This window comes from Triplophysa dalaica, chromosome 24 (genome assembly GCF_015846415.1).
Source record: "Triplophysa dalaica isolate WHDGS20190420 chromosome 24, ASM1584641v1, whole genome shotgun sequence".
Classification (NCBI taxonomy): domain Eukaryota; kingdom Metazoa; phylum Chordata; class Actinopteri; order Cypriniformes; family Nemacheilidae; genus Triplophysa; species Triplophysa dalaica.
In genome coordinates this window covers 7,885,584-7,912,293 of record NC_079565.1, presented here as the reverse complement: position 1 = coordinate 7,912,293, position 26,710 = coordinate 7,885,584, and the positions used below count along the sequence as shown (strand labels likewise).

The 26,710-nt window shown below is 37.9% G+C and overlaps 1 protein-coding gene across 1 annotated transcript; it reads left to right on the top strand.

Moving 5' to 3' along the window:
• Positions 1-286: 286 nt before the first annotated feature.
• LOC130414359 (carbohydrate sulfotransferase 8-like) lies at positions 287-26,710 on the top strand. Its single transcript, XM_056740214.1, is given in 4 exon segments — positions 287-296; positions 299-460; positions 24,680-24,720; positions 25,046-26,710. Coding segments are annotated over 4 exon segments (1,296 nt in total). The 3' UTR covers positions 26,129-26,710.

The following is a 26,710-nucleotide window of genomic DNA, read 5'->3' as shown; positions in this document are numbered from 1 at the left end:
TGACCACTCCTTCAAGATCAATGGGATTGTTTTTACTGAAAAATCTGGCGAAAAATAGAAATCCAATATGAAATGATTGATTAAACTGCACAAGTTTATAACTTAGTTTGTTCTGTCATAATTATGATGAATCTTCTACTATACACCTCCAAAAGTATTTTTGTTGACCAGCATGGCTAAAAAAAAATCACGACTTTCTTAGTTGCTAAGGCATTGCTTTTCTTGATGTGTGTTGTGTGTGTGGATGTATAGGTCTCACCGTCAGGGCCGCGCGTCACGTGCTGTGATGTGGGTAGAGTGAGGACGCTGGAGACCAGCTGTGGAGGAAGGCGGAGGTTCCTGCGCTCAGTGGTTATGAGACTCCCCTGCTCCTTCTGGTTTCTGCTGCTGTTAGCTGCTGGAGGTCTCCTTCTGCTGCACCTACAGGACCTCACAGAGACACTTCAACAACAGAGTCAAGGTCTGTATAACATGCAATTTAGTCTAGAGACGCAGAGTGTTGTTTTGTTCTAGAGTTTCATGTAGCCCAGTGGTTAGAGCATGGCTTTAGCAATGCCGAGGTCATGGGTTCGATCCCAGGTATTGGACATACTCAAATACAAATGTATAATAGATCGCAATGTAAGCTGCTTTAATCCAAAGCGTCTGCCAAATGCATAAATGTACATGTAACATATAAATAGAAACAGAACACTGCAACGACATGAAACATTGTAAATATTTATTTATTTATAATGGGTAATTTGCTAATATTGGATGTATGGATGTTTGGTTACTAATTTTATTTTCATTAAAGCCAATTATTCAATGCACAAACATTTGCGGTTGGCACAGACCATGTTAATGCTCTTAACAAGTGAACTAAATTTTTAGTAAAGTTTGGGTAATATTTTCTTTCACCTTCCATAGTTGGTTTTATTGGTTCTTGCGGATGAGTTGACACCACACATGTTGGCGTCTGTCTAGTTTGACTAGGTTCTGCCAAGCAACAGATACATTTGTGCCACAAAATATGAACTTTTAAAAAAAATATGTTTAAATGAACTGAGCAGCCATTTAAAGATTGACAAGACTTTTTATTATGCTGATGCATGATTATATGAGTCATTATTTTCTATTTTATAATAGAATTACTATTTTTAACCAAACCACTGTTCTGTTACTACAAAGTGATGTAAACTTTGTGCAAAGTAAACCCCTTTAAATATGCAGCACAGTGCCGTTTTTATAGCTGAAATCTCAAGATTTTACACTTTCGCAGAACTAGCAAAATATCGGGACTCCAGAATCCAGCGAAATCACCGTGGAATTTATTTGGCAAGGTGATTTCTCAGCTCACGCTGGCTGCCTACGAAAGAACTAAAGCCGTGTTTGATTACTGCCATCTTTCGATTTATCTGAAGTGATATGCTGCGGGGCTTTAAAACTCTCTACGTCGTCCCCACTGAGCCATCAAAAGCAGCTGATATTGTCTGTTTCCATCTCATGTCAGAGGACGGTTGTTATCCGAGCGTGGAAGCTCATGAGAATGATATTACACTGATTGCAAGATACGCTGGGGAGATATTGCGACATTGTCTCTTGGAAATGTGGGTCACCATAAAGCTCTTCCTAAAGAAAATCGCTTGTCAGCTTCACTGGTGTTTGTTGGCGCATCACTTAACCTTTCTGTTTTTCACACAATGTGAGTATTAAGTTTTATAAATTTCTCAGGCATTCATTTCATATTTCCAGGATTCAATAAACAATACCTGCCAGCATCTTTAATGATCAGAAATCACAGATGAATGTGTAATGCATGTATGCACAGACAGATTTCAGGAGCAGTTTGTTCTTTACACTGCTAAACGGGTTTCTGCTGGAGATGAGAGATATCCCGCTTTATCATTCCGACACATCAAGTTGACAGTATTCAGCAGTGCCCTCAATAATTGAACATTTACACAAGCCCCAAGCTGAGACGCGAGCTCGACACAAACAGTATATGTAGAACTTCAGATACGCATTACATTTTAGACGTCTTTGCTCCCAGAAAACAGTGGCGGAAGTGCACGTCGTTGCATTACAATCTAATTATGGAATGACGAGAACTGAGATGATTCAATCAAACGCGTTACTATTGACTCAAGGCTTGTGTAAGCTCTCATCGGTAGGGAAGCTAAGTAACAGTTCGATAGTGCCCTGAAAAAGAAGTCCCATAGTCTATTCAGCTTTATCTCTCCTGTGCTGATTGATCTGTCTCTTCATACTCTCTGATCTGACCCGCCCAGTCAATGACAGATGTCTCTGTGGACTCTGAATCATTGACAGTGAAACTTCACTTGAAATAAAAAGTTCCAGAACACAGACATCTACTTTAAAATATGGTAAATATATGAATATATATTAGTTTGACAAATGCAGCAAAGTTATATATTATTTAAGGAGGTTATTTAAACTGTTGGCACCTTGTGTACTTGACTTTGTTTTCATCTGACTAACACGGTGGGTCCTGGAAGTTGAGTAGCCATACAGATGTTGCCGGCCAAACAGATCAAGTGATGGTAATTTTAGAAAGATTTTCCCTTTTTTATGTATTTGCCAGGTGCTTTTGTCCAAAGTGACTTATAGTCGAGTGAAGTCAGAGCCGTTGAGAAAGTAGACAATGGAAGTTCAAAATGTCACGTGATTCATAAAGACTTCCAGAGTTCCAGGACGTTACACTGTAAGAAAAAGTAATTTTAAAGTTTTTTACAGATATTTCACATATAATTCAGAATTTTACAGCTTTTTTAAATACAGTAAAAATGTAAAATCACCGAAAAGACTACAAATGTACTAAGAAAACATGAATAACATTTAAATTTACGTTAAGCAACTGTTATTTTACAGTTTTCTTCTGTCGGCCCAGCTGCCAGAAAAATGTCAGGTCTTTTACGGCATTTGTTTTACTCTCTAGGGATATTCTTTTAATTCTTTTATAAAAAAAATTCTGTATGCATCTTACATCTTTAAAGTTCATCTCAGTTGGTCTGTTCTGCTGCAACTCCATGTGTTTCTAGTAACTTCTGGGAAATAAGGAAAGGCTCCATGAACTGCCATTGATGTGGGAAAAAAAACGTTGCATTGACCCCAGCGGAGTTGACACGACTCTCTCTCAAATCGACTTTGATGAAGCTAGACAAAACCATGACATTGCAGAAAGGAGGCACATGCGCGCGCAGACATGAGGTGTGTTCCAAACTGAATATATTTCCCTCCGAAAGGCCCTTCGGGAAATGGGGGGACACCATACAAAACGTCACTTAGTCCGAGTAAAGAGAAAACAACGTTGTTTTTATTGCTCCTCTTCAGAGCTTACACATCAACAGCTTTACTCTTTGAAGAGAGTAAGGCATAGGGATGATCACTTCGGAATGGAACGCAGGGAATGATTTCTGCGCGCATGGTTAATGTAGGTGTGCGAGTTGGGTTACGTTGCATATAGATCCGTCTAGACAAAAGCATGATATGCTAGCACCATGTGCTATTGGTTGAGCTTCATAAAGTATGAGCACATATTACAAGCCAGTTACAGAAGGCACAGTAGTCTATTTTTTTTTCTCATACATTTGCAGTAATGTTATACAAAGCATTTAGCAGTAAAAGTGTAGGTAAGTTTGAGCCAATATGAATGTAGGCCAACATGAATTAAAGGAAAAAGAAGACAGGCCCGGGAGAAGGTATATATCAATGTTCATTAACACCGACTGTTTGTGCAGGATGAATCAAATAAGATTAAACTTTTGGAAATTTGGCAATTACAGCTGTGGATGCCTTTATGGGACGCATTTGGCAAACTGATGACTTGCTAAAATTAAATTTGTGTTCTTGTGATATTTCCTCAGATGACTCCAGGTTTTTTTTTCAATTATGTCTTGGGATTGTTTGCAAAGCTAGTTTTTTTTGCAAAGCACAGCTGGTACAATATAGCACCGTACTTATAATACCAAGGGGCTTGAATTCCAGAGAATGCAAAGTGACAAAACGTACAGCTTGAATGTGTTAAAAAAGGCTTTGAAGAAGTCAAGTAAAGAGATGTAAATGAAATTCAGATGCACCATTTTTTCTTACTGTATCATGTAGATACTGTGCAGACGTGGTCCGTTATGTTGAGTAGAAGTAAAAATCGCGCTGTGGTTTTGTATTTTTTAAAGATTCCATTGACATTAAAAGTGAACCTTACTCGGGTCAGTGATGGACACTCCATTATGAGGTGATTACTATAGAGTTACATCGAAGCCATTCCAAAGAGCCTGAGCTGCCAAAAAAGGATGTTATCAGTCACACGGTAATCAATTGATTTGCTTTCAGACAGCCATACGCAGCCAATGGGATAATAAAGAAGTACATTATTGCACGTACATTTCCGACCATTCCCTCCTCCTAATTTCATTGCCGTTGAGCTCACTTTGCACACCACTTAAACAAGATCGATACTCGCTTACAGCCCTGCTAGATTTACAAGGCAATTTGGAGCAATTATTCAAGTCCATTTTAAGCCCACCTATACAGCAACATTAACAAACTAGACTTCCCATTTAGCATATCTTGTTGTCAATATTTTAATGTGCGTTTAACCTGTGGCCCTACTGTACAAGCTGGCAAGATATTATAAGTGAATGCTTGCTTAAATTGGTACATAATCTTCATAGGCCACTTTAACAAGCCAGGTGATGATGAGGAACATTTTTTGATTTTGAAGAACTGTATTTAAAGGTTTAAAAAAAGTGAAAGTTCTCTCATGATATACTCACCTTCATGATATTTATACAGCAATAACAAAATACACATCATTGCAGAGCAGCCTTACAGAAACTCATACAGTGACGTTGTAAATGTCTAAAGGGTCGCGGTTGAGCAGTTTAAATTGAATACTTCATCGTAAGACTTCATGTTTTGTTTTAGGCCCCATGTGAGCGAGCCAAAGGCGACTGTGGCCAGGAACCAAAGACTCTGTAAGATTATAGTTGTGGGAAAAATACGTTATTAAAACTAGAAAAGGTTTGAGGGGGCAGATCTCCTCTGGCTTAACATAATGTCAATATTGTTAAAAACCGGTATTTCTTTTCTTCCTTAAAAGGCACTTTTAATTTACTTTAAAAACAAATTCATTACTAAAACAATTGCAGAGTGTTTTTATTCTACTTAGAGTAAGTATCTGTATCTGTTTCTACTTAGAAAAATCTTTTCTACACTACATTATAAAGCATATATTTAACTTTTTACTCCACTTCATTTGATAAAGAAAAATATGTTTTTAAAAGCCATTTTTAAAATGGCTACTGGAGTAAAAAGTATGATGTGTGCTTAATAATGTGGAAAACATTCAAAAAGCATTTTTTCCCCAAACTGACCAAAAGCATTACAAAATAAAACAAAATAACCAATTTCGAAGACCTTTTATAAAGTGTTACTTAAACTTGATTTTTGGTCATACAGGTTTAGATTGACGTAAGGGTGAGCAAATGATGTCAGAATTTTTCTTTTTGAGCGTGCTGTGCCTTTAAGGCAAGACAAAGCTGTGAGACATGTTATATAACATCACAGCATTCTCTTCCTTTCAGCCTCTGATGTGTGAGGCTGTAGATTACATTTTTCCCAAAGGTTTGAAAATTTAAGAGGTGAGAGATGTGCGAAAAACTCCACCGTCTTGGATCCACAAGCAAACATGTCTTTGCATGGAAGGGTCTCGGTGGAGAGTCCTGGTTTAATTAGAGTCCATGCAGAGCGAACTATTCTACGGTTTCTGAGGATCCTACAGGCCGTGAATATAAATGTATACGTGGTGCGATAGATACATATGATGTTCTTTTATTTGCTTTGAGGCAAGTGTATCTCATATCTAGCCTTGGCTTATATCCTGTTCTCAGAATACTCATTACGTTGTGTTATTATGTCTTGATAAACCTCTTTAGGTGATTCCAAATCCAATTACATGTGAGTATTTTTAAATAATTCATGAGTTAATACAGTTGAAGAGAGAGGATGGTGAAAGATCCACGGTAAAAAAAAAAGATCCTGTTTTGAAATGTTCCAGCTCATGCATTTGTTAGACCACACAATAGGAGCTCTGGTTCAAATTTAAAGACTTCCCTAAAAAGAAAGCTATGGCAGCATCTAAACTGAGAAAAAAATCCTGTAAAAAACAGAAATGTCCTGTCAGGTGGGGGGCCAGAAATAAAACGTAAAATAACAGTTGGGTTTTCCCATGTTCTTGCAAATTTACAGTCTTTATCTGTAATTTTATGGTTTCTGGCTGTATTTTCAAGAATAAACTGTAACAAAAAATCCTGTAAAAAAACTGAAATTTTAAACCATAAAAGTTTTCCCTGTAAAATTATGTGTTTTCCACATTTTCTTGTTCTGTCATTTTACATTTTGAACGTATTTAAAAAATAAATTGAAATCGGTAAAAAGCAAGTAACTTTCTAAAAAAATATGTTTTTTTACATTATCCTTGGAAAACTGTATAATAAATAACAGAAAAATTCAGTAAAATTGTGTTTCTTTACAGTGTACAGTAGTGAATGAAACTTGACATTTATAACAATTTCTCTCACCTCATTCACCACCTTTGAATAATCACAAGGGTAATTATGGGATTGTCATCTCAGCATTGAATAAATGTGATGCTGCCTTAGAATTAGGCCAAAACAAGGAGGCAGCATAATAAAGATGAATCCCTAAAAATACCGCCTCCGTAGGCATCTTACAAGGTTTTGCAAGGTGGGGGTTTTTGAGGGCAGAGCAGTCCAAGGCCAAACTTACAAACATCCACCTCTAAATAAAGCTCGCTGCATTTCCGTCTCCCAATGGTTATACAGGTGAAGCATGTAAGGAAATGTCAACGGACTGTATTTATTCCTTAATAACATATTCAGTAATAAGTATAAAAGCAGCTCAGCGCACTGATAAGTCAAAGTATAGCACTCCCACCACTGCATCTCACAAAGTCTTTTAACCCAAGCACAGACAGCAGTGAATTCATGTAGAAAAGCAAGAATAGAGAAAGATCTGTTAATGGTTTCGTGTAGCGTTCTTTCAAACCCACTAAAAGTGGTGGGCATGGAGGTCGTCGCATTTGAAAAAAGATTTTGAGTGTTGAACGTATGCTCACGGGTAACAACGAGAATAATGTTTGTTAACATTTTAGATCTGACATGAAAGCCAGGCAGTATTGTCATTTTAACATTATCAGCTCTTGCTGGTTTCTACTTTTTAACGTTTTTGTAATTTTAACAGCATGACACTTGTAATAGCTGCGAAGTGGTGGTAATATTCTTTTCATATAATGCTAAATTAACTGATGTGAATTACTCGACATGCCGATTCAGGTTGCTTTATTCCTCACGTTTGTTCATGCATTAGTTGTTGCACTAATTTAGATGGGTACAGTGAGCATGCGGCAAACATTCAATTGCAATGTCTTTATTTATAGGAATCCTGATATTCGAACCCCTCCAGTGCCCCGTCAAGGGTGCTGCACTGGGTACATTCAGCGGTTTGTGGCTGGGGTATTTATAGATGAAAGCTAACAGGGAAAGAATCTCGCTCTTTGTATTGGGCGGTCGTGGTATCAGAACACAAGGGTATTGCGTTTCGTTATAAAGGGCAGTAATACTGTATCTGACTTGACTCCCACTGTTTTTTATAATCTTTGTCTTTAAAAGCAGAGGCTACTGATAGAGTTACTGCTGTCTGTACAGTGGGTGTTTGCTTAATTGGGAAGAGAAATGAAAGAGGCCACTACGTCAATATCTGACTTTGATTTAATCTAGAACTGATGTCACCAAACATGTGTCCCTTAGTCTGGTTACTGTCATATTATTTATCATTGTATTATTGTAATTGTATTATTATTAATAACTGTGTGTGTACATTTTGTGCATCCTACATACACTAATACATACAAATATTTAGCGAAAATTTCAAGAATTATACATTATATGGTGGCCCTTACAAACTACAAATTATATATATTTTATTAAGTATATTTTAACAAAGTTTATGTATATTTTTAGGTATTCTTGATAAGTACCTGTACTAGCTCACTTGTGTATTGTTTCAATACCACTTGGGACTCAATTGGCCCATTTTTTCTTGATAAATGTGTTCTTTTTACAGTTGAACATTAGGAAACTTTAAGTACACAACTCATTTACATCGACTTTTTTCTGAGAAGAACGAACGTGTATTTCTTTTTGCTAGTTTCAAAGAAGTATACTACATAGAGCACATGAATAAACATTTTCATAGCATGCTTACTTTTTGGATGATATTGGCCATAATGTATTGCGTAACGGAGTTGCTACACACTTAAACATCTATAAAAGTAACAGCAGTAATCTTTAACTCTCCCCATCGCTGCTGAAGTACATACTTTGATGGCATAGTATACTCCATGTGGGCAAATCGAGGCACATCGCAAGTCCTTTTTCTCTAAGCCATATTGAAGTGGTCTCACAAATACTATTATTAATGGTTGTGATCACAGTCAAGACAAATGTTTCCCATAGAAATGACAATGTCTGGTGGTGTAATTTCCAGTTTAGAGATTCTAAATGATGATTCCGCCTAAATTGACTTACGGCTATCCTCCAAGGTCAAGCGGAAATGTGCTGATGCTACACAAATGGCTTGTGGAGGAACCATTTATTCATGGTGGGAGAAGCTTGAGGGCTTGTTTATGAGAGACTTACTGCAAAGCATGTAAATATCAAGGTGAGGTAAACAATATTAATGAACACAACACCTGTGTTGCCAGCGTCTCCTTTTGCTATAACTTTCCCATAAACTTTAATAAACATAATAATCTCTACAGGGCTTTGTGTGGACCCCAACCCCCGGCCACTCGGGATCGATAGCATTGTCATACATAAGGTGATTATATGATCATCTGAAATGCATTATCTTTGCAACCAGCAATGACATAACTCAACGATTTTTTTCAAGACAAACAGTTCAACGGGCGGTTTGCAGGGTCAGAAAGATATCTTAATGGACAAGAGGGATTGACCCCAGTAAGCCACTCAGCTGTAAGAGTTTTATCTGATTTATCTTAAAGATTCTCCTTCTTTAGAAAAGGCACCATCGCTCAACACATACTGTGTAGTTCAGGCAAAGTTCAGGGGTATCTTATTGATACAGCCTTTTGATGAACTCGGAATTGTGAGTCATCTTCATCAGTCGGATGAACACAACGGAAGTTCAATCAAACACGTGGATTTTGCAAAATGTACGTTTCAAGGGTTTCAAAGATATTGTTCACACTGAACAAGTTTTTACCATTTACTCAGCATCATGCCATTCCAAACCTGCATGACTCACAGTACTTTCGTATTAAGATATTTTGCAGAAAGCTGACAACCAAACAACACTGGCCTCCATTGACTTCCATTATGGACACTGCAACATTTCTCAAAATATCTTTTTTGGTGTTTCACAAAAGCAAGAGTCATATACAGCTTTTGAACAACATGGGGCTGAATAAATGATGAATTTATCTTTTTGTGAACTATTCCTTTAAAACTGTCATACACACACCACACTGGATTTTACCAGTTAGCACACGACCTTTGGATTCATATGCCTGAGTGATCTTTGAAAATTCACCTTGTGTTGTAAACGTGTGAAATCCTGTCATATTGTCCCCTACCGTTAATTAATTTGTTGCATGCCGACTTGTTAAAGACTCGCATCTAGAAATAAATGTCAGTTAAATGTCATATTTTAAATTACTGTGGATAAATGGCTCGGACCGAAGAGGGTTGCAGTCGATGATTTTGCTAATTAAACTGAAGAGAAAAAAGTGTTTGCTTCATTTCAATGACCACCATGTACATGTATTTCCTACCATATAATTATTATGTCTTTAACTCCCTAAAGATGATAATCTTTCAAAGACATGACAGTTTGATGATGTTGCTGGGTAACTGAAGATTGCTACTTTAATTAGTTTATATCAACACCTCAGAACATCACTTGTCTTGTGTCATTGAAAGCAAGTGAATGTTCAAAGCAATAACCAAAGGACAAAACGTGCATTCGGTTTCCTTGAAAAAGTTTCGAGATGTCTCTAAATGCTAGTTTTCTCCATTTAAACTAGTAAAATAGCTCCAAATGGTCATGATTTGTTAGATTTTTGTCAGCTTTATTAGCGCTATAAAGCAGTGGTCTGGATTGAACTCCATTGTTAGCGGAGCTCTAATCGTCGTTCAGAGGCAGCAGATAGACTCATAAATGTGATATATCTCAACCTTTTTAATCTACATCATGTGTTACGCTGTCATTTTATGGATGTGGGTTACAGTTAAAGGATTCATAAAGTGTTCAGAGATGAGTCCCAGCATCTCCTTAACCGAATTATGGCATGCAAGTCGCATTTCGTGATTTGACCAACTCAGTGATTTTTTTTATTAATGTAGGCCTGCAAATGTAATTTTAGAGGGAATGCATAATTGCACATCTTTTTCCATTAAGGTTAAGCCCTTTTTTCTGAAAAATTAGGTTTACACGTTACTTGTAATCAGCATGTCCTTAATAAACATTAGATGAAGTCATGGGCATTTTAGCATTTTCCATTACAATGCATTTTAGTTATTGCGGACACTAATTTAATCTCCTCATTGATTTTCATGTATGTCCTTAACTAAAACACTATACCCTAGTTTACCAAATGTAGGTCATAAGATGCTCACAAATGTCTGTATGTACTTGTAACATAACCCAGAATAAATTTTGTTTGGATGTGTGCAGATATAAATGAATGTTCTGTGATGGTGGATATACACTCACCTAAAGGATTATTAGGAACACCATACTAATAATGTGTTTGACCCCCTTTCGCCATCAGAACTGCCTTAATTCTACGTGGCATTGATTCATTAAAGTGCTGAAAGCATTCTTTAGAAATGTTGGCCCATATTGATAGGATAGCATCTTGCAGTTGATGGAGATTTTTGGGATGCACGAAGCTCCCTTTCACCACATCCCAAAGATGCTCTATTGGGTTAAGATCTGGTGACTGTTGGGGCCATTTTAGTACAGTGAACTCATTGTCATGTTCAAGAAACCAATTTGAAATGATTCGAGCTTTGTGACATGGTGCATTATCCTGCTGGAAGTAGCCATCAGAGGATGGGTACATGGTGGTCATAAAGGGATGGAGATGGTCAGAAACAATGCTCAGGTAGGCTGTGGCATTTAAACGATGCCCAATTGGCACTAGGCGGCCTAAAGTGTGCCAAGAAAACATCCCCAACACCATTACACCACCACCATAATTGCATTAATGAGAAATTGAACAGGTGTTCCTAATAATCCTTTAGGTGAGTGTACTGTACAGTGGGGTCAAAGGGGAAACAACATGGAACATTGTCCAGAGCTCATGGAGCTGAAGTTTAGGGGGTGATGTACATCTTCATCATTTGTCTCGGGCCTCAAGGACTCTAGGGTTATGACCATCAAGGTAATGCTCACACAATGCTTATACAGTTGATATATTATCAAATTCTTACCTTACCAAAAGTTAACGTAAAAATGACCTCAAGTTCAAGTATATGTGTATCTATACTTTATGTAGTATATTTGTAAGTGTACTATTACTACCTGGGACTAAATTGGTAGACTTTTTGGTTTATACATGTATACTTTTAAGTATAATTTCAGTGTAACTCTAGTAAACAGAATTAGTTTACTAAAACTATACTATAAGTGAACTTATACGTGTACTGACAGTTTAATAGTTCAATATTAGTTATTTAAACGTGATAGTTTATTGAATTAAGGTACAGTTATACCCTCACTACACTAGTTAAGTTGTTTTTATACCGCAAGTAAAGGCTACTTGCATGGGTTCTTTAAGCGATTGTTACATTTTACTTATAGTCTACATTATTATAGTTTACTACAGTCCAAATAGGTATACGTGAGTTCTGTGTACAGTATGTATTTTTGTTGCGCATCTGCACATCTAACATCCCCTCCTTCATAGTTCGTCACTCTACGAGAGGTTTGTGCACTGGACCTGTTTACAGATTTCTTACAGACGGCACCGTGATGTACAGCAATGAGGCGTCGCCAGCTAAAATTGATAAATGGATATGGGTGGCTGACCGTAATGGCAACAGTAAGAAATTGGATGCTTGGCATTTCCAGATTTAATTTACTGTAGGGCCCGACGTCCTCAGAGTGGTGTGCCACAGCCCACTTTCTAGTGACATGCACCTAATTATTTTCACCCATCCAAGTGTGGACCGCTTCTGCGCACAGCTGGCCCACACTGAAGTTTGAGATGAGAGCTATAGATGTGTTTCTACGCTACAATGCCGTTCAGACAAGAGGCTAAAAAAAAAATATGCTCTTCATCTAACTCTCTAGCTCATTAAAGAACCAAGCTGTAGAGTTTGATTTAAAAATGCTGTTAGTCCAGATGGAAATGAAAAGCTTTCGGTAAATGTGTAGTTTAGAAATTGCCAGACCGCACATTGAGAATGAATGTATGCAGTAGAACGAATTTGTGTTGTTTATTACTTTTGGAGTCAAGGTATGACTGCTAGCAAGGTCCAGTTTGGAGGGCTCAGGACCGTACGCGTTCTTGTGGCACCAGTCAACATTGTCATGACTTGTGATGTCATTTCCTGCAGTCCCAGAATAACTAGTCATATGGCATTTGGGTTTGATTGGTGCATATACAGCTGTGATTCTCTTGAGCTAAGATGGCAGATTTCAAATTGCTTATACACGGGGGGGTCAAGCCCCAACCACAGACCGTTTTATGAATCTGTCACAATGTTATGCCGGATTTGCAAATAGGCTGTTATTGAAGGACAGGGTAGTTAAAAGCTATATTGGACCCAACAGGAATCCCGCAGGTCACAGCGATGTGCCGCTGCTTATTTCACATGCAAAGAGATGCGTAAGTGCAAAAAATAGTGAGTAATTGCTCATTTAATTTAGGGATAATAGAGGGTGGAAAACAAAATGATAGTTGGACCTTGGGAAAAAAAATAATAGGACGATTTTTGTGTTACATCGCAATGTCTCAATATGGATAAATGTGATGTAATAATCGTCCTGTTTTCTTCCTATAGTGAGACAATTATATGTTTGTTATCCAGAAGATATTCAGATTCCCCATCATTCTCTTTCCTCTTTTCAGCATCAATCCTTTTAAGGCCGTAGGGTTGGAAATCGGTCACGAGAGGTCAGCCTATTACTGAAATGTGTGCCATCCTCATTTAATTTCCAAACACATAGCCACCATCGAAGGCCTTTGATGTCTCCTAAACTCTTAAATGAGATTGACTTGAGCCTAGAAAATGGGGTGCTCATCCCCAGAATGCTTTCATTTAGCATGTAAACCCTTTTTACTAATATCATAAATTCAGACTCATTGCTCAGTTCAAATACACGCGCAGATGCATGTACAGTGGGAGTGTTTTAGGCGGGTGTCATAAAGCTGATGTTCGATTTATGAAGAGCGCCTTTGAGAGCAAAACAGTGGGAAGATCATTAGTGTTGGGTTACAGCTTGATCTCTCTCTCACCCATACACAATACTGATGATGCTTGACAACCAACATCTCTCTTTCTGTCTGAAACATTCAGAGTTTATAAGAAGACAGAGATTGTCCCAGATTATGATCTTCTCAAACAGGATTTCTTTTGTATTTCCAAAAGATGCTCGTTCGTCAATCCTGAAGCAATTCAAAGAAAAACGTAATGATACTGTATGAAGGTAGATAGATGACTAATTTATTGATTTATTGTAATTCCAGACAGATAGATAGATGGATGGACGGACGGACGGACGGACGGATGGATGGATGGATGGATGGATAGATAGTTAGATGTTACCTGCTGAGTGAGTAATTTTAGTGGGTGGCACATTTTCTCTGGTTATGTGAAGGTCATGGCATTATGACATCATTAGCGCTTGATTCATGATGTCAACGAACATTAACGGTGACATCACTGCAGACTCACTTTTTGCACTCTCCATGGTCACTTAACTTCACACACCACAAATGCAGGTTTTCCCAATTCATCACCTTCATTATGGAGAAAGTATTTTAGAGGACCATTTTTCCCCAAAGAAACAGCTCACTCTGATGCTCTCGCCCGAGTCGCCGCTTACAACTGCACATTCTTGTCGTATTGATGAAGAATGTTTAGGCAGACGTACAGCATTTCCAGGCCCGCAGTTAGTAGGAAAACATAGCATGGGAGCACATAAATGATGGAGATACATAAAATATAGCCCTAATGCAGATTATATATGACTGGTCAGCAGTCGCTAGCTTGAGTCTCGTCAGCAAAGTTCTGGTTAAATGAACAGATTGAATTACTGTGGTACAGATTGAATAACTGTGGTACTGAGGGCCTCACTTGCTGCACTGAGATTTCACTGTATTACATCTTTTTTGTGTGACTGTTTCCTACTTTTTGCACCATAATCGCATATCATATTTGAGTCAGAGTTGTGAAGCAGGACATTTAAAAGAGCCATAAAAGCGCAAGCTGGAATGATATTGAACTGAATGAGTTTACAGCTATTACATGGTTATAGTTATTAAGTATCTATATACTTATATATAAGTATGAAATAAGATTTTTTCTTGTATTCAAAATATGAAAACATTTTAACCATTTTGTTTAACTTTACTTTTCCCCAAAATAAATGTAAATAAAAACAATATTTGTATTTCAGATATAGACCAACTTCCAGTTTTATTTTTATATTTTATTATTATTGTTTTTTTTAAATCTTTCATAAATAGTGGAATGTTCAAAGTATTTTATTTGATTATGGTTGTATTTTGTACTGTTTGTGGTGTTAAAAACTGAAACAGTTAGTTCTTCTGGACTAGCGTTGGACCAGGTTTGTTTTCACCTTCCGAAGTGGTCTATAATATAATAATATATATAATGATGTTTAATTCAGAATTTGGGAGAAATGTTGTCTGGAGTTCACAGAATGAAACATAAACATAAAATAATCATTTAAAACACATATAAATAGCAAATTCAGCAATGCTGAAACGAATTTAGTGCTTTATTAATGTTTTTCACTGTATATAAAAAATTTAATAAAACATTCAAATTAAAATAAAAAAGAACAACACAGAGTGAATAAATGGTCACATAATATCTTCCACATTTTTGAGGGAGCTGTCTCAAAATTGTTTCCTAAAGACATGGTTACTAATACTGTATGGTTTGCCACGGTAAGTGTGCTAGATAGGAGATATTTCATGCTGGCCTTATCTTGACCCTATGTTTTGGGAAAACAAGAACTCAACACTCTGATTGGCTGCATATATATTCTCAGCCACACAACAATCCTCATGTCTCTGCATGCAGCAATATCCAGTGCAATCTCATTACCAGAGAGAGAGACATTTTACGAAGATTCCATTGAAACAGTATGAAATTTGTTGGGCAGGCAAAGGTTTTTGGCTTTAATATAGAATTATTTTGCAATGCAGCAGCAGAGAGATTTCACTGTTTCCTTAAGAATCGCCTCAAGGTCAGTAGAGGCCTGGACCTATCAGAGCCGGAGAAATGTTCAAATCCTGTCACCCAGGGAAAGTGCGGACCTCAGATTAATCTTATTTGTGAGTCGATGTGAATTTCAATCATGGAATAATACATTTTCATTACTTCTTCAAATTGATCCGTGCAAACAAAAGGTGGTGCAGAGATCTCCTTCGGGAGATATTGTAGCTTTCAAGCTCCATAAAAACAGGACCTGAGGGTGATGGGTAGAGTTTGACATGTATTGGATTGTAAAAGGCTTGAATATGATGACATGATCTAAATCTGCTTATCAAGTCCAACAAGTTGTTTTGGCTGGTTGCCAGGGTGTTGTTATGCAATTGTAGAAAGGTTCTTTTATATGCTTCCGAAATGCTTATTTAAAGTATGCTTACTTTACTTTTTTCCTTTATATGTGGTTGCAAGGTTGTTCTTGATGGTTGCTAGGGTGTTCTGTATAGTTGTTAGGTGCTTGGTTACAGCACTCATATTTATGAAAATAAATAACTGGGGGGGTTTTTTTCGCATCGTGTCTTTAACACATTTCCATTTGGAGTCATTGGCTTTACTTCCCTAAGAGGTCTTACTCTAGGTCTTGGGTTGGGTTATGATCTGGATCTAGACTTTGACGATGACTCCGCCTCTTCCTGAAAAGTTATTCAGGTTTTATGTTGTGTTAATGAAACTATGAAGTTCTGGAGAGAGCAGAAGCCCGTGCTGAGAAAGGAGAACGGCAGGTATCGCACACACCGGCTCTTGACATAGTGTCTAGCAACAGACGGTAGGGCCACCAGGGGGCCGGCTGCTACACAACAGGAGTAAACAAGTAAACAACTTACAATAGATGAGTCTCTTAACAGATTTCTGAAACGTCCAGGTTAGCCAAGGACAACAACTTTGATGAAATTAGTTTTAAATTGAAACGCTATCTGTTAAATAAGATGCGAGTTTGTATATCACTTTTAGGTAATTTAATGTAGTCCGCCTCATGTTCGTCGGGGAGCGGAGGACATGCATCTGAAAATAGGCTGGATTTGAGTGGGAAATATCCAGACACAAATTGCAAATTACATTCTTAACAACCACATCCATCAGGTCATTCGTCCTAACCGCTGCCCATTCTAATCAATCACAAAATCTATAGCCCCATCACTCAATCTTTCTGTGATTTGCTCATTTTACCCTTTCCATCCCTTCCTGACTTCCTGGAAGCCCGAGATGTTTACTCTTAGACTGCCAGGTATAAATATTCATGTACCGGCAGGCTGTATGTCTGTCACGGGCCATTCACACGGCGTGAAAGAGAGACATTCGGGATCCTGTGCTTTGGATTTCTGTAAACGTTCAAGCAATCTTGGAAGTGGCCCATTCTCGACACTTCCCTGAAGAATTCTCAGACAGAACTCAAAGGATGGTCAGGGCTGTGGCATAGAAAAGAGCAAATGTGATAAATGAAAGAGCTGTCGGGAACCTGATTTTCAGTCCGGCCTGTGTTGTGTCCTTATTTGCTCGGTACTTTCTGTTCTGTCTCTTTTTTTTACTTTACTTTGAGCTACTTTACGTTGCGTTACGTTACTTCAAGTTAAGTCATATTACATTACATTACATAACTATTTTATTTTAGTTACTTTACTTACGTTACGTTAAGTTACTTTTTATTATTTTATTTGTTTATTTCATGTTACTTTACTTACGTTTACATTACATAACTTTTTATTCTTTTTATTATATAATTTTTTTCGCTTCATTGTAATATTCTTAAAATTATTGAATATTTGGCATTTACTTGTAATCAGTCTTTACACTTTTTTTTATGTCATCCAATATATTGTTTTTGTGAGACAACTCATCACCATTACGGCAACCAGCAAAAAAGCACAGCTATTTTCACTCTTTGGATTGATAGCCTACTAAACACTTTTTTCACAGTTTTATGTAAAGTCTTATAAACTTACATATTAGACTTGTAGTATAGTTGCAGTATAAACAAAAAACAATACTAAACTAGTTGTATACTAAACTAGAAGTGCAATACGAAGCAATTTTATGATTATCTTCTGGTTTTCTTTTCTCCCATCTTTGCTTATAAACGTGCAGTCACACCACATAAACTTAGCACCACATACAGCCTGAGGTTTAGTTTGTTTTTAAAAGTGAGAGTAATCTGTAACACACTGTAATAAATCTCCATAAAAGGGAAGGAAGGAGTCGGGAACCGGCAAACATTTAAACAAAGATTTAATACAAATAATAACAGCCGGACGACCGCCGGCGAACAAAACATAAATACAAAACACAAGAACATAAATATAAACTTAACATATGTTCGGGCCCGGTCCTCTCTCGACGGTCCGGTCGCTCGTTCCTTTAATATGCTCCCAATCTCCTACGTGATTCGAGCCCGGTGTGCGCACAGCTGGCGCTCATTCACAATTACTCACCGGACTCGAACCACGGTCTCGCCCCGCCTACTCTACTACACACACCAATTTGCTTATTGTCATTAACAGTTATGTACACTGAAGTCTTTCTTATTTAGCGGTTGCACAAATAACAGATTGTAACCTGGACAGACACGCATACAATTCAGTTTTTCACGGTGCATTAGAGAGCTAGAGTAAGGTCAACATGAGGATTAGTTTCAACGTTGACTCACACATACTGTGCGATGTGTAAATAAAGATGTTGACATGTGGGTACTGCTTAAATTTATTAAGGACAAGGCTTTACACAATCGGTCTGCCTTCTGACTGTTTACTTATGTAAAAAACTGTTCTTTTTTAACTTACAATCCATGAACTTTACCTTTATTTTGCCATATATGCTTGAATTTGTATCATATCATTTCCATGAAATTCCATCTCATTGCAAAAATGTAACTTATGTGGCTAATTCGTATGATCATTTGTACATTTACATTTAGCAGACGCTTTTATCCAAAACGACTGACATTGCTTTATCCTATACATTTTACATAGGTATTTGCTATCCACTGGGATCGAACCCACAACCTTACCACCGAGCTACAGCTCCTACATGCTGTACCTCCTACATGTTAGTACAATTTGTTTGTGCGCCAGTGACGTTTAGGGTTGGGTTAGGGCTTCATTGTTCCTTCATTTCTTGTAGTAGTACGTTTTTCGAACGATTCACAACGTAGAAATTCATACAAATAAGACACCCTGTAAAATAGTTGCATATTCCTATGAGATCCGGTTTAAATTTCAGATTTATCTTGGTTGAAATCAAAAGAACATTTTCCACAACATTGTATCTGATAGCTAAACTTACAAATCAGCTTAACATTGCGAATTGAAGTAAGTAGACCCTTTTTAATACGGTCAATAACAGATTGCTTAATAACTGATTTTTTTTAATATACTGATTTTATTTTTAGCCAGAGGAAGTTATGAATACCCGTTTAAAGATGCAGTCGATTTCGTTGCCAGCTAACTCTTTTCAAACACGGTTAGTCAAATATTTCATGTCTGGCCCGGCCTTTAATTTCATCAGTATAAAACTTTTTCAACAAAGTTATTTCTATGATATATGATGTTTCAAAAAGATGTGGCATTTTATCTCTGGATACTCTTCCTCCTTTATTTCCTGTTGAATTTATGAGAAGACCTGATATTTTAATTCATTTGCCACTCAGGCATAAACAGCACTACTCTGTCTCTGTCATATCAAGAACATCCCATCATGCCGGATACTGTCGCCATGGTTATGACATATTGATTTGATTTTGTGGAAAGCTGCAGCGTGGTAAACAAAGACCTCTTACATTGGATGTGACAGGAACTCGTTTCGCTTCTGTTTTTCTTTGCCTCAACAGCTGTACGACTTTATAAGACTGAGCTCAAGCCTCGGTGAAGGAGTATTTTTAATGCATATCTATAGTATCTGAGATTAGAGAGCTCATAAATCAGAGGCTAAATTATTCCATCTAATGATTAGATTCAGCAAGCGTATGGGAATGTAAGGTGTAACGTTATTGCGGTACTAATAAAAGTGACTGGATGGATAGAGGAATCATTGATATTATATAAGTATTGTTGTGACGGCTTACATCACAATATTGATATTCCTGCGCAAAGAATCCATATTTTAGTTATTATTATTTTTACTTTAATGTTTTTAGGGAGAAGAAATCCTAATTTTTAATGAGTTAAGATCAGAGTTACTCGAATTTCATATTCTATTTCATACTCTGTTCCAAATCTAAGTCAATTTAATAAGAAAGTGCATTAAAGTTTGCAATATGTGACCCTGCCTGTGAAAGCACAACTTAAGTCATTTAAAGAGATTTACCGTTTTCTACATAACATTATTCTGCATAATGTTAATAACATTCTGTGAAAATATTGACTACTGTGTGTAAAGCAATGTCAAAGAATGAGACCAATGTCTTAACTATTTGTCAAAGAATGAGACCAATGTCTTAACTATTTTACAAGGTGGCTAATTTTGGCTATTTCGTATGAATTCGTACAATCTCATTCGTACATTCAGGTATGATTCACTGTCATGCCAGTGACGCTAGGTTTAGGGGTGGGGCTTCAATGGTGTTTTTTTTCTAGTATCATACGTTTGTGTACGATTCACAACCTATGAATGTACATGAATCAGCTACCTACTAAAATTGGGACAAATTCCCATCAGGTTGACGGCATAAATTGCTTTCTGTGAATTCCCGATCAAATATTGTGACCCAGATTTCCATCTCATGTCGTCCCTGTTGAATCCCGCTGCTAATAAATGTGCTACATTGTTACTTAATAAACAAAGTAATGCGTTATGCTAAGTCTGCTGAGGGCGAATTAGCCAGATGCGTTCCAAATCTGACTTTCCATTGCGTGGGGAATGAAGGCAAATACAAAATTAACACACATTACACGTTTAAAAAAACATCTTCATGTATAATCATTCCATTCCATTTTCTACCGCTTATCCAAACTACTTCGGGTCACGGGGAGCCTGTGCCTATCTCAGGAGTCATCGGGCATCAAGGCAGGATACACCCTGGATGGAGTGCCAACCCATCGCAGGGCACACACACTCACTCATTCACTCACGCACTCACACCCTACGGACAATTTTTCCAGAGATGCCAATCAACCTACCATGCATGTCTTTGGACCAGGGGAGGAAACCGGAGCATGTATAATCATGTAAAATATAATATTAAAACTTAGTTAGAGTTACTTACAAGAAGATTTCTATCATGATTTACTCACCCTCTTGTCATTTCAAACCTGTATGACTTTCTTTTTCTGCAGAACACAAAAGAAGATATTTTGAAGAATGTTGGGAACCAAACTACATTGGCACTCATTGACTTCTATTGTACAGACACAAAAAAATATGCGAGTTAATGGGTACCACCATTGTTTTTTTACCACCATTCTTCAAAGTATCTACTTTTATGTTAATAAGAACAGGTTTGAAATGACCTAATATCTGTTTTGCTCTGAATCTTCATATATGGTTGAACTATCCCTTTAACCTTGAAAGAAGCTTTGGATTTTAGAACATTCCAGAATATCTCAAACTAATGAGAATCACTCGTTCCGTATTCCTGCACTCTTCCCAGGATCTGAGTTATTCATAAGCTGTGAAGTCTTTGCAAGCGAGGCTGTCTGCAGTGCTACATAACAGTCGGCTCCCACAGTGAGCTATCGCCCCTCTCCTGCATCGTCTCATGTCGCTTAGGTCGCCTGTCTTTGACGGGACTCTGATCTAATAGACCTGAGTGATCTGGCAGAGCTAGCGGGGGGGAGGCAAACAGAGGCAAAGACATTAGCTGTTTACAGGGATCGTCCGTTATCTTTCACACAATCTCTCCTGCCTTCGCTTCTGCTCTCTCACTTCCTCCCACTCAAGTAAGAGATCTTGCAGACCCGTGGAGCGTGAGAGAATTGTGTGCAGTCGGGTCAACGCACAAGGCTGGGTGATATCCGTGCAGAGCGCATGCTATCTTTTCATCCTCTCATTCTGTGATGATTGTAGATACACTTGATGTTCATCCTCAGATAGAGTTAGATGTAACTTTTAACACTTTCTGGGTTTAGGTGTTCAGTTGTTTCGGTGTTAATATCCTCGGTTTAATCAAGTACAAGCTATAGGTAGATTAGTTTTCCAAAAAGGTGTAAACACAGAAGCTCTGCGTCTGTAGACTGATCAACCTTTGAGCAAAACAGATATTAGTTTTGCAATAAAGCTTGGTGACGTTTGTGGAGAAGCAACTACACACTTTTAATAATGTTCTGCTGCACATAAGTCATTGTGAATTGCTTTTTTATTATTTTTATTTTGATCTTTTATGCCTTTATTGGCGAGGAAAGTGTATAGATTGGACAAGAAAGTACACAGCTGAGAGATGCACTTAGTCTATAAAGGCGTCTATGGGGAAGCTAACATTATATTGTTCTTTAAAAAGATAGTTCACCCAAAAAAGTGAATTTTTCTGAATCATTTACTCATCTTGATGTCATTCCAAACCTGAATGACTTTCTTTCTTCGGCAGGACACAAAATATATTTTGAAGAATGTAAGTAACCAAATAACACCGGCCCCCATTGACTTCCATTATATGGACACAACACCACTTTTTAACCACCTTTCTCAAAATATCTTCTTTTGTGTTCCACTGAAGAAAGAATCACATACAGGTTTAATATAAATGTGGGTGACAAATCACTTTCCATGATGCAGTAACATGCCATAGGTTCAGAATACAGGTTTGCACTCAGATTAAATGAGATTATACATTACGACACAAATTGTGCTGAAGAAAGGGGCTCACCAGCAGGACTCTGAATCCATGAATAAAATAGAAGAAAGACTATGAATATATTGCAGATTCTCTTTGAAATTCAAACTCTCTCCTCTATGGGATGCAAAAACCTATGTGGTGTCCTCATTACAAGAATCTACCTCATCAGACAACACATAGGCACATTTACCCATGCGACAAATAACATTGTTTTACAGAATGTTGTTAGTGTATAAATAGAAATAAATCTATATTACATATTTATTCTGTACCTAAATGGGTTATCATGCATGTAGGTTTATGCTGACTCCTGTAAAAACTTCTAATAAAGAGCCCAGTTTGGAACGCGAGCTGATCACAAGCAATTTGGCAAAATGAAGTACGGGTGGATTAGAGAAGAAAAGGTGTCTGAGAAAAAGTAGCCAACTCCCCCATCTCGTTCTCCTGGTCTGTAAATAATTGCTGTATCTCTCAAACCCATGTCAGGGCACAGCCCGAGATGAATCCATCAACGAAATGTGTCGTAGCTCTGGCGTATAATCGATACCAGTCTCTGCCCTTCCATAGGTCAGTGTCAGAACATTGAGACGTTTGTGCCGGAGCCACAAAGTCTAATTCAGTATGACTCAGGCCATCTTCTAATCTCCCCATCGGCACAGTCCTTGAATTGCAGTTCTGTCAATCTAGTCCCGTGCTAGCGGGGAACAGCAAGGGTCTGTGTTCCCAGTCAGCGTTCGGCAAGCTCTCCTCCGTCAGGGGCTTTGTTATTCGTGCAAAAATGTTAATTCACAGTCAGCATATTAAGAGAATAGAAATGTTTTTGTGCTTAATTGCTAATATGCAAATATTTCACCCCAAAATTAGAATTCTGGGACCAAACCTCTTACCTTTTTTTGGTTGTTTATTCGAAGAATGTTTGATAGCTCTTTTCTGTTAAACAATGAAAAAAGTGAGCTTGTTTGTTAAAGTTGCTGCAACTTTTGCCTGTGTATCAAACATAAAATAACAGGATGCTTTCCATTAAATCCAATTTATAAATTAAAATCATAATTTTAAGCTAAACGTTGCAAATCAGGGTAGGGAAAAAAGATTGTTTTAATTTTCATCTTTATAATAACAGATTTTTGTTTATTTTTAACTTAAAAAGTTATTTACAGTTTGAAGTCCAACTATTAAGAGGTGTATACAAAACACAAATTAGCATGAAGTTTTCTCTCTAAATAAAAAGCTGCGTTATTTAGTTCAGTTATTTTCTGTTCAATTTGCTACATTTAAAGGTCCAGTGTATAATTTTTTTGATGATCTATTTACAGAAATGCAATATAATATACATAACTATGTCTTCAGAGGTGTATAAAGACCTTACATAATAAAGCGTTATGTTTTTATTACTTTAGAATGAGCTATTTCTATCTACATACACCGCGGGGCCCCATACATGGAATTCACCATGTTGTTTCTACAGTAGCCCTAAACGGACAAACAGGTCTACGGAACGCGTTTCGTAAATACACTATCACCTTCTGCAAAGAAGCGAAAATGTGACAACATCAGTTCTGTGTCAGCCACTGTAGTGCTTCAAAAGGGAGGATGAGCGGTGGAGTGAGCAATTGGTTGCAATTCGCAACCTCACCACTAGATGCTGCTAAATTTTCATTACACTTTATAAATGAACTGTTTTCTTCAGTTGAGATGGACTTCAGTCTTCATGAATACAGCTCAAAAGTCATATGAATTACTTTTATGGTCATGCTTTTATCAACATTTTTTACCCCCAAAAGATAAAATTATATAGGTTTGGATCAACATGTCTTCAAATAAATACTGACAAAACTGTATTTGTAAGCCGTTCTTTAACAGCTTACAATGGTCCCGTAGTGAATACTAATGAATAAGTTTATGGATATTTTTTAAACAAACCTCTGTTCGTACACAATAACCTTTGATGTCAAGATGATGTTTGTCAGGCTGCTGAGAGACCATCTGGAGCTCCTGCAAGCAGTGGCACACAGACATTAGCAGTCCACTGCAGGAGTCAACCCTCCCTCACCCGCACATGCGTTCGCCCGCCCGCCTGCTCGCCCGCCCTTTCTCTTTACTTTCTCCGTGTTCAATGAGGAAAACAAGGGCAAGGACACCACTTCACCGAGCCATATGGTTCTTTATTCTAATACGTTACAACGGGCTGCAGGTTTCAATTTAATTCACTTTCCCGTGGCTGTGTGGTTAATGCAAGCAGTCCAGTGAAATTCTTGAACCTAAAAGTTCACTTTCATGGTACACGGGTTGTAAAAATGGATAAACCCGAAATGTCATTCTGATTTTCTGTCGTTTTCTTTCCCCTCAGGTGCTCAGGTCATATTCAACCGTGTACAGCCTGTGAGAAAGGTACGGATTTTTTATCCCGTCTGACAAAATGTGCAAATTTATTTATAACATTGTTTTTTTGCATTTGCTCGGCTCAAAACTGAAATTGTAAAGCATCCTCAGTGTAGTTGAACATTACTGGTGATGGAAAAAAGGAACTGTGAGAGGCTGTGCTGAATTTTTGTGCACTGGCACCACTTGGTGGTCGCCAATAGAGACACAACACTTAAAAAATCCCTTTTGCATTTTGTGAGAGCACCAACGCAAAATTGTGTGTTCTTTTAAAATAAGACCCTGCCTGATGTAACTATTGTTGCCGATAACACTTTTATTCTCTCATTCGTAGGATCAATGTTCTCATTGTTCTGACAAAGATGGACAGTGGTCTTATCCAACTGAGGACAACTTCCCCAGTCCCGCCCACCCAGTTGCACTTCCAGTCTTCCCGTGGGCCAGGCGTACCTCTCTACTCAATCCCAAAGACATCACCGCTGCACATGTCACAAAAAGACACCGTAAACTCCTCCTCAAGAGCGGTACGCTTGTCCAGCCGCTCAACACTGACCCTCCTGGCCAAAACCGGGACAGCACAGAGCGGCTCAATAGGATACAGCAGGTACGTCAGAGGCTTATGAGGGAAGTCTGTGCCAAATACACAGGTGGGGCCACTAAAAGGTCTGTAACCCGCATGCACGTGTCGCGTATTTTTGTGGAGGACACACACAAACTCCTGTACTGTGAGGTGCCAAAGGCAGGCTGCTCTAACTGGAAGCGGGTGCTCATGGTCCTCCAAGGTCTCGCGCCCTCCACAGAGAAGATCCAACATGATGAGGTGCATAACGGGAATCACCTTAAACGCCTGGACTCCTTTGATCACATAAGCATCATCCAACGTTTAAAGACCTACACCAAAGTCATATTCCTGAGGGAGCCTTTTGAAAGGCTAGTGTCTGCTTTTAGGGATAAATTTGAGAGTCCAAACTCATACTACCACCCGGTGTTTGGGAAAGCCATCATTTCAAGATATCGTAGAAACGCCACTCAGGTAGCTTTAAGCACGGGAGCGGGCGTCACCTTTAAGGAGTTCATCCAGTATTTGTTAGACGTGCACAGGCCGGTCGGCATGGACATCCACTGGATGCCTGTAGCCCAGCTCTGTAGCCCCTGCCTGCTGGATTACGACTTCATTGGAAAATTTGAGACTTTGGAAGAAGAGGCGAACTTCCTTTTGAGAAGCTTTGGAGCGCCGTCCAATTTAACATTCCCTACTTTCAAAGACAGAAACCCTAACGCAGAAAGAACGTCCTCGGAAATTATGAGGAGATACTTTGCACAGTTAAACGTGACGGAGAGACAGAGAGTGTATGACTTTTACTACATGGATTATCTGCTGTTCAACTACTCCAAACCGTTTAATGATTTGTACTGAGGCCACCGTAGTTATATTACGAAACTGAACCTGTCGTTCACGTTTTGTCATAGTGAAGTTATTACTTTAAAATGTTGTTTGTTTATTTATTATGGAATTTACGAGTGAAATGTTAATCACACTGTATTAATCTAAGTGACTGCAGGCTGGCCCTCGCTTTTATCTTATTTACAAACATATTAAATCTCATGTTCAGTAAGCAAACCTTTTAACACGTCTGTGTAGGTGGCATGTTTTCTTCAAACCGCTTTGAATGATAAACTGTACTGAGAGCGTCTGCAAAATGTTGTTTTACAGTCAGATAAACACAAAGATGTCTGATTGTAAGTAAGTGCAACATTCTTCAAAGCCACTGAGTTTAAATCAATTAGTGTAAATTGACTCTATACAACATGTAATTATTTTTAACTAACTGACGCTTTGGTCCATATTGGTACGATAACTATACAATTTTAATTGTTGTACATGTTTAAGAACAATTTGTATACAATGTGTTGTCTATCACAACGTGACCTAATACACCTTTTGCCTTACTTTCGCATTTCTTATATTAGGAAGATTCTCCTTCCATTCCATTTTTTG